General features: G+C 41.0%; 1 protein-coding gene across 1 annotated transcript; it reads right to left on the reverse strand.

The window, feature by feature from the left end:
* Positions 1–3,669: 3,669 nt before the first annotated feature.
* Positions 3,670–7,776, reverse strand: LOC128854968 (UDP-glucuronosyltransferase 2A1-like). The gene is made up of 6 exons (XM_054089501.1): positions 7,637–7,776; positions 7,357–7,540; positions 6,658–6,957; positions 4,068–4,735; positions 3,860–3,982; positions 3,670–3,802 (listed from the first exon to the last, which is right to left on the reverse strand). Exons 1-6 carry the CDS (start codon positions 7,774–7,776, stop codon positions 3,670–3,672), a joined length of 1,548 nt encoding a protein of 515 aa, XP_053945476.1.
* Between the last annotated feature and the right edge of the window lie 1,855 nt (positions 7,777–9,631).

Consider the following 9,631-nt stretch of genomic DNA (forward strand, 5'->3'; position numbering starts at 1 on the left):
GAGCTATATGAGCTTTACGACGACATAGACATAGCGCAGCGAATAATGATTCAACGGCTTAGCTGGCTGGCTGACTGAATACAAACGCTCCGGCTCTAAAAGTATTCGATGCGGTACCAACTGGTGGTAGCAGAAGAAAAGGAAGGCCTCCGATGCGTTGGGAAGATCAGATGGAGTAGATTTTGGTGTGCTCAACAGAAGCTGGTTAGCACGAGAAAGAAACAACTGGCACGCTTTATTAAAGTCCTCCTCGCGGTTAAGCGCGTATGGTACTTATCAAGAAGAAGAAGAAGAAGTACTTATGTGGATCACTTCTGGATAATTTTATTTAATTTTTGGGCATAACCTGGACAGTAATAATTAAAGGATGGCCTGTCACAGAGATCTTACAACCATCAGCACATTTGAGGGCCTACTGTTGCCTCCAGAAAGGCTGCGGCCAAAAGGCCGACAAACTCTAGCGATTCAAATCGCGTTTTTTTCTTTTAGGTGCTACATAAACTGACTAGAGTTGTTGTTGAACGCAACATTATCGTTTTATCATCTGTAACGAGTGACATTGTGTTTGAAGTTTTTGGTCAACATGGGAAATTTCTTTCAAAATGGTATAAAATCTATTTCAATTAGAATACAAAATTTATGGGACGTCTTAAATTTACTTGCGTTTTATTTTTATTTATTCGTTTTAAAGAAATATAGTTTTCTTAGATTTATTCTTCTTTCCCTTCGTTCTTTTCCTGGGTCTATAGCCCGACCGAAAAGGGGCAAGAAGAAAATGTTTTCACTGTGTTATCTCTGAATTTGTACATAAGCTTTTACATGAAGTGCAGGCAGGTCCAGCTACGATTATTATTTTCGTTGCGCTCGGTATCGTCCTTGCATTCTTTGTACACCCATATGCGCTAAGTGCTCACCGTCTCATTGTTCTCATGAAAGCATGAAAGTCGCTCAGCTCAACAATCCACTTTTTTTGATATAGGTATGTCGCTCATGCCATTTGAGTCAGTTAATTACGAAGAGGGGCTGTTAAATGAGGGGAATGACTATACAAAACAGTTTGTTTTGAATGCTATGAAACCTACGCCGACTCCTTCAGGATTTCTTTTACTGAGAGGGTGAACTTTTTGAATGGTCAAACAACTTGTACATTTTTCTGAGAGTAAGGAGAGAATAGTCAATGGTATTTTGGCTGTTCACTGCGGATTGAAACCATATATTCAATTCTGTAGTTCGGCTTCAGGTACCCCAACATATCTGCTGTTGTGATGGCATATTTAGAATACAAAAAAAAATATATTGGTCTGGTTGGTTGAAAGAACGCACATAAATGTCATTCTTTCCAAGGCCATTGTAAATTTCGTGAGCGAACTGAGTCAAGTTCAAGTATTGTGAAGAGCAGAGAGCATAATAGAATAAGCGAAATACCTCTCCTTCATATAGGTATATTTATTTGTTTCCTTATTCACTCCGCTCGGGGGCATAGGGTCTCGACAAAACTCCTTCATCGTACTCAGTTCTGGCCTGTTATTTTTGCGCCGTCCGGCATTTGCTAGCTACGTCGCAACGTCGACCTTCTTCAAGTGTTATTTGGCCTATCGGGACCTCAGCTTACTTGCGGGTTCCAGTCCAGTGTCATTCTTGTCATGCTATCTGGTGAATTTCTAATCATGCGCCCTGTTCATATGGTGTGTTTCTCATTCGTGCATCTCCATAGCTCGTCATTGCTAATGATATTCGACAAGAATGTTGTACAGATGATGCAGAGGCAGTTGTTGACGAATTTTAATTTCACACATGAGCTGAATATTCGCAGTTAAGGGGACCTGGAGTCCTCCGAAGTCACCCATATTCTATGCATTCGCCCGAACACAGCCCTTGCTTTGTTCAGCTTGCCGTTGACATCCTGATCTTATCCACCGTCAGCTGTAATAGTGCAGCTGAGGTTGCAGAGGCTTTCGATAAATTCCATCAGTCACCCCTCAATCATTTCAGGTCTTGATTTATGGTAATTGACTCGCAAAACCTTCGTATTGGCGATGTTGACGTCCACTCCGACACTGCGTGCCAGCGTGACTAGTCTGTCCGCCTTCGCTTGCATGGTAGAGAGATTGTAAGAGACTAGGAAGATGCTATCGGCGAAGTCCAGGTCCTGAAGATGCCTGGTGAAACTCCATACGATTTCTCTTTTGTGCATGGTTAATTGGCTCATGATGTCTTCTAGGACAATGGCGAAGAGAAGGGCGACAGGGGACAACCTTGCCTTACGTCTGCCTTGGTGGTGAATGGACCAATGGTACATGAACGTTGATGGAGTTCTCTCTGCTAGTTTGGAGTTCTCATAAAGGGCTCTGACGGGGCTTATTGTCTTAGCGGGAACTGAATTCCAAACCATATTGAGTCAACGCCAGCCATATTGAGTCTCATTTGATTATGTCGAATGCCTTCTTAAAGTCAACGAACACCATATCAAGCGGAAAGCGCCTATGAACTGATTGTTCTGCTCACTCCGGTGTGGACGAAACTCAGCTTGCTCATCTCTTAAAGAGCGTTCGATACATTGGAGTCTGGTTTGTATGACCATGGCTAGAATTTAGGAGATGGTGTTGAGGAGGGTTACTCCTCGCCAGTTGGGCAGCTTCACGATGATGCCTTTTGTCCAGCTTTTCATTGTGGGGACGCCGGTGATGTGGGGATGAAGAATTCCTGCTGAAATTTGCGGGGATATTCATACAAGTATATAGCCCAGTCCTATACCAGGACGGCGAAGGGAACACTATATGTCTCCCATATTGTATCTAAAACCTCATTTGGTTTTGAACCGTGCGGAAGATCTTTCTTGAATTTGGCGAGATCATCAGTCGCTTTCAAAACTTTCACTATACACACAGAGGGATTCGTACTTTGAATCAGTAGCCGCCCTTACAAAAATAGTTGAAATTACGGCGTTACACGTTCAAGCGCACTAAACAAGTATCCGTTAGTACTTTTTGTTAGGAACAGTTATTTACCAAGTTCACTGGATAGCAAGCAATTAAAAAAAAAATATTTCTCTCAAAGGAGGACCCACCTAAAGCACCATTCAGCGTTAAATTATTGTGACGTTGTGTGTGATTGAAAAGAAAGTAGTTGCAGCAGCAGGAGTTGACGACGACAGTCGTTGATGTGATACAACATAATGCACTCGAGGGATTTCAAGTTATGCAATTTTAACACCAGCACTGCACCATTCTTCCCATATTTCTATTTCTCCTTTTTTGACATGTTATTGATGAACCACCACACAATTGCCATGCGTATCACTTACTTGATGCACCCCCCACCAAAACGTACGCTGCTTAGCAGCAGGAGCAGCACAGGCCAATACACTTCTCAAGCGTGCATTGACTTGACAGCAAAAGAACAACTCGTGCGAAAGAGGGAGAAGGGGCTGACGAACATTTCAAATGAGGTCTGAGAGCTAAAGGAATGGGTTGAAACGTTTTCTGCGTGGAATGCGCCAAATTAAAAAATTCCACCAGCATAACCGGAGGACGTGTGGGATTTCATTTTTATGAAATATTTTTATTTTATTTTTCCAAATCATTCCGATGGAATACATTTTGGGGGAACCTGGAAATGGCTTTTAATTTTCCACTTTGTGCGAAAACATGCAGCAGTCTCTTAATGCACTCAATCCCTCTTAGCTTTGTCCCTAAGTAGCATTCGCCGCAGGTATTTTAGCCCAGCATGCAGCAGCAGCAGCAGTAGCAGAATACCAACAAAGCAAGCGCTGATCACATCCAGTGAGTGGTAGGCGACGAAGCTGAGGGAGTGATAGAGTTAAGATTGGTAGAAATACAATTCTCGTTTTTAGTATTACCCCAGATTGCGATCAGGTGCTAGCAAATGAGTTGCGCCTTTGTGACGCAAAGTATATTCAGTCCAAAAAATCGCTGTCTCCAGTGGCGGGGCTGGCTGATCCAGGAACAGTGCGCGCTTGGCTCTGCAAAAATAGTAAAATATTATTTTTCCATAATAAATTTGGCCTTACAAGCAACACTGCTAGCTTCAAGGTATTACACAACCACCTGATTGCTCTTCTGTATTTGCCATTGTGTATGACTTTGAGTATTGCCTGCTGCATCTTTGCCTTGGTCAAATGCGCATCGAGTGGCACATGCACAGCATAGCCGTCGGCGGTCGCTTTTGCTACATTCACGTCATGATCGCAAAATACCGGCAGCATTACCATTGGCACCGCATGATATATAGCTTCGTACATGCTCAGCAGACCGCCGTGTGTGATGAATGCCTTCAGTCGTCGATGGCCGAGTATGTCTTGCTGCGGCAGCCAAGCACTCAGTCGCACATTCGGTGTCAGGCCAACCAATTGTGAGGCATTACCTTTCCACTTCCATAGCACATGATATTCTGACAATTCGGCAAACACACTGACCATGGTTTTGTGAAATTCGTCGGGCATTTTTGCAGTGCGCACGGATGAGCCCATAGAGTAGTAGATGACACCCGTTCGTGCTGATGACATAAAGTCTTCCAGCTCGCGTGGTAGCATGCCGGCTGGCCGGCAATGGATGCAGGCGATCTCTGCGACATGTGGATAGAATGGACGTGGATAGGTGATTGAAGCATGACCGTTTTGGAGTATAAGTGAAACGTTGCGTGCCATGGTGTAGGGATGAGGCACATGCCGTCCTAAGTGGGTCTGCAATACGGCGTGCACCTGAGACACGCAATACTGGAATTAGAAATAGAAATACAAGAATAAATTTAAATTAATCTATAAATACATTTAATTAAGAGAAGATAGTTTGGACTGCGCTCGCCGTAGCCGAATAAGTTGGTGCGTGACTACCACTCGGAATTCACAGAGAGAATGTAGGTTCGAATCGCGGTGAATTAAGGAAAACATTTTTCTAATAGCGGTCGCCCCTTGGCAGGAAATGGCAAACTTCCGAGTGTATTTCTGCTTTATAAAAATATCTGCCGTTCGGAGTCGGCTTAAAACTGTAGATCCCTACATTTGTGGAACAACATTCTCGTATAATCGCTTTTTTCAGCGCATTCATAATGGCATATTTTTTAGTCTCACCTTGCTCTCTAAAATGGACCAGATGGAATAGTCCATCGGACTTGCGTCTGGCGAATTCGAAAGCCATGGTGTGGACGAAATGAAGTGTGGAACATGATTTTTTAACCATTCTTCGTTTACACGAGCTTTATGAGACGGTGCCTGGCCGTCCTGTTGGAAGGCCTATGGTCTACGACCGAAATCTTTACGTATCCGCGGCTCTAAAGCAGCTTCTAAAACATTTTCCCGATAACAATTCGCATTCACTTTGACACCAGGCTCGATAAAAATGAACGATTGGAAAGCGTCCATCAGCGATCACTGCGGCCCAAACCATTACTGGCGATGGGAAATTGCTTCGAGTGGCCATACATAGGCTCAAATTCTCGTATGTACGTTCGGTCAAGTAAACACGATCGTTTTTTTCACAGAAAACACAATGTGAGGAAATTCGCCCCGTTCGTGCAAGCTCAACAACTCCTTTGCTCTTTCGCACCGAACTTTTTTTTTGCTGGGGAGAAAGATCGTGTGCTTTTTGGAACTTGTAAGCCTTAACCTTGAGCTCATTTTTCAGAATGCGTTGAATGCTGTCTTGCGATATTTTCAGTTCTTTGGCCACTTTTCTTCTACTTCGACGTCGATTTCGTTCAAGTTGAGCCTTCACTTTCCGAACCATTTCTGGCGTTGTTGCGTTTTTTTTTGGTCCACCTCCATAGCTTTTGCAATGCTACCAGTATCACTGTAACGTTTTATAGGGCAATACACAAACATTTTATTCACTTTGAGGTGACTGAGCTCACGAACAATGGCTGGTTGTGATTTTCCAGCCAAATATAAGCAGTCACACTATTGCGTTTGAATTCCATCACAGAAAAAAAAGTTCAACAAAACTGACACGCAAATGCTTTTGATGGTTTATAAACAATATATTGAACTGTCATTAGAACAGTTTTGACGTTGATGTCATGAGCTGTTTTACAGATACAAGCAGTGTAAAGTTGGAACACTCCATATCGTTCATCCTGTACATGAGCATTCGACTGTGAGAAAGTTCTGTTCAAAGTAGGATCCGCGTTTGCTCACCGCACTAACAACGACTAATTGCATTGAACTTCGATTTATCCCCATATCCATCCCATTCACCAGATTTGGCTCTCAGCGACTACTGGCTATTTCCAGAACGGAAAAATGCTCGCCGGTAAAAAAATTTCGCTCGAATGAAAAGGTTATCACTTAAGCTGGGACCTATTTTGAGGCAAAAGATAAGTTCTTCTACAAAAGTCGTATTGAAATGGTAGAGCGGCGCTGGAGTGATTGCGTAGAATTACATTGATGAATAAGGCTAATTTTGAACAATTTTTGCTAAGCCTAGGACTTTTTGCCCATGTGTTATGAGTATTTTCCCAGTTGACGTTTCCCTGTATTTATCGACTCGAAGTACTTCTCAATTTTAGCGTTAATTCTGTATTACTGCACAGAACAGCCTCTTACAAAGATTTCTCCGGCCAGTTTTCATTTTTTTGCAAACACATTTTCACTTTATTATGAATTCAATTTCTTAACCAAGACATATATAAACCACGACCTACCTTGTGCAAAAGCTCAGCCAATATATGCGTAACGGCATTCTGAAAACGTTGAAAGAAATCCATCGATTGTGTCAGTGCCGTAAGGACATGTGGAGTTATTGCGTACACATTCGGATTACCAGCCATGGCTAAGCTGCCTGTGTACAGACCAACTGTGTTGATGTACATAAATGGCACAGCTAGCCGATGGACCAAACCGAGCGTACACTCTGGAAATGCGCCGTCAAGAATGGCCAAATCAAATTTTTTCGACAGCAGGGTGTCGATTGTGGCGCTGTCGCTGAGCAAGCTGTTGCAGGCCTACCGAAAGAAAAAGCAGAATCAATTTTACGATAATTCATAGGCAAATATCTTCAGACTCTTAACAAAACAACTTAAGTGGCTTTGAGTTGTTGAGCCTTGAGTTCAATACATTTTGATTTAGCAGAGAAAAATTTAGTGGTCTTTATAGAGTTTTAATTTAGATGGATACTTAAGCTACGACTATGAAAAAACGGTTAACCGATTAAATATTTCGAAAAAAGCGTGCAATTTTGGGACTGCGTTAAAAAAGTGCTTAGTCGACTTAAGGTGTTTTTATCAAAAATATACAATTAATTCATAAACAAAAGTCTGTATAAGAAATACTAAATATTTGGCAGTATAATAAAGCTTAAGTATGTAAGTTGTAGTAAGTCTTTAAATTAATAATTCACGCACCTCTGCGGGATAGCGCAGCGCTCGCCATACAGGTATCGGCGATTTTCCCTCGTAACGCGCACCAACCAAATCCCAATCCATATAGTTTTGTATGTAATTAACAAATGGTCTTGGTGTAACTTCCTCGAGGCCATTGTACTGCACATCAGGTTTAAAGCCGCTTAGGAAAGTGATGTGATGACCTCTGCATGAGTGAAAACATAAAACATATTTGAATAATTTTTATTTTTGATGAATCTAAATTAGAACTGCGCACCTGTAAGTGCGTTTTTTGGCTTACCTGGATATAAGTCCATTTGCTAGTGCCATAAATGGAATCTTGTGTGACTTAGTGCCGCCCATGGTAATCATTAAAATATTCTCCGCCTGAGTGTTGGCAAGGCAAATCACCAGCGATGAGAGCAACGCTATTAAATCCATTTCCGGTATTCTGCAACGCTTTCTTCAACAACACTTGAATGCTTGCAATCAGCCTGAGGTGCAGTTATTAAATGATTTCCATATCGCCCTTCGGTTACGGAAAACGAATTGCCACACTCACATGAGCGTCCCGTACACGCAATCTATTTCAAAAATAAATCATACGCAGCGTCGCACGCAACATAATTTCTTTTTACATGCCAGGGATTTTTAATTATAAACCTTGTAACTACCATAAATAAACATAACTAAATGCCTATTTTTAGATAATTTATAACCAATTCTACTAGTTTTTGTAAAAGAACTGAGGACGAAATAAATTATTCCATAATAAGGGGGCGGAGCGTCGAACTGACATCGCCCTACGATGTTTAAATAAATATGCGCACACACATGCATACATACATAAAAAACAAGCTAACGCAAGTGCCACAAAAGTTATGTGGCTTCAAATAGTTGTTTTTAGTAAATTTGCTAAGCCATAAATATTTATGTTTGAATATTGGCTGGCAGAGATGCAACACAACATCGATTTTTTGAATTAAAAATTTTCTCCAAATTATTACAAGTTTATATGTTATTAGCCTAACACATGTGCTGAAAAGTCCCGGGTCCAACAAAGAAAACACATTTTTTCGATGCTCAAAATTAGCTTTATTCATCAACGCAATCATTCCAGCGCCGCTTTATCTTTTGCCTCAAAATAGGCCTCAGCTTCAGCGATATCCTCTTCATTTGAGCGAAATTTCTTAGCGGCGAGCATTTTTTCAGGCTTGCAAATAGCCAGCAGTCGCTAGGAGTCAAAACTGGCGAATGCGGTGTGAAAGCAGTTCGAAGTTCGATTCATGCAGTTTTGCTATACTTTTGATTGATTTGTGACACGGTGCTTTGCCTTGATGAAACAAAACAGTGAGCAAACGCGGCTCCCACTTTGAACAGAGTTTTCTCATAGTCAAGCGCTATATAAAACCAACTCTTCTTTTGATATCTTTACGATGTCAGTTAACTCACACTTTTCGATCATTCAAAACGATTTTTTAGATTTTTTTATGCTTTCTGGTGTTACCGCCTCATTTGGACGTCCACTGCGTTGTGCATCGTCGGTGTCTCTACAACCACGTTTGTAGCCAGTAAACCATTGTTTAATTGTTGTTTCTGATAAAGCGGAGTCCTTCGAGCACTTTTTAAGTCATTGCTTCGCTTGAATGGTACTTTTTCCCATCAAGAAGCAGAGCAAATTTAAAACACGAAATTCTTTTTTAGTTCATTGTTTTGAAAATAACAAAAGTAACGTCACTCTTAACACAATAACTCAAGAACTAATGAGTGGAATATCATGAAATTTTAACAGCTGTCTTTTTAAGGTTAGTACTAACTGAAAAAGTGATGAATGTAATAAAATTAGTGCCATATATGTGTAAGGCTCGGGACTTTTCAGCCCATGTGTTATGTTGGTGGGTCTTTGAGCTTGGATGTCTGTGACTCAGTCACACGAAAACAACTGACGGCACTTGCAGGCAATTTTGCATATTGATTCATGACCTGGATTAAGAAAAGGCTATTTTTTATGAGAGTTACCACCTGGTAAACGAGTTTTATATAATTTAAATAATATGTTCAACCAAATATTACAATTGAATGTGAAATGATAAAATGTTTAAAGAAGCTTAATTTCGAAAATATTTCTGAAGATGACTGCCACCTGTTTAGAAACTTAAGTCCAAGTCAAAATAATGAAATAAATGAAATATGGTAATATGGTTATCAAAGAAGAGAGGAATATATTTAGTCGTAATTCGGAATATATTCTTGAACAGGGTTGCCACCTGTTTAAAACTTATATTCAATTAATTAA

This window comes from Anastrepha ludens, chromosome 2 (genome assembly GCF_028408465.1).
Source record: "Anastrepha ludens isolate Willacy chromosome 2, idAnaLude1.1, whole genome shotgun sequence".
Taxonomy (NCBI): Eukaryota; Metazoa; Arthropoda; class Insecta; order Diptera; family Tephritidae; genus Anastrepha; species Anastrepha ludens.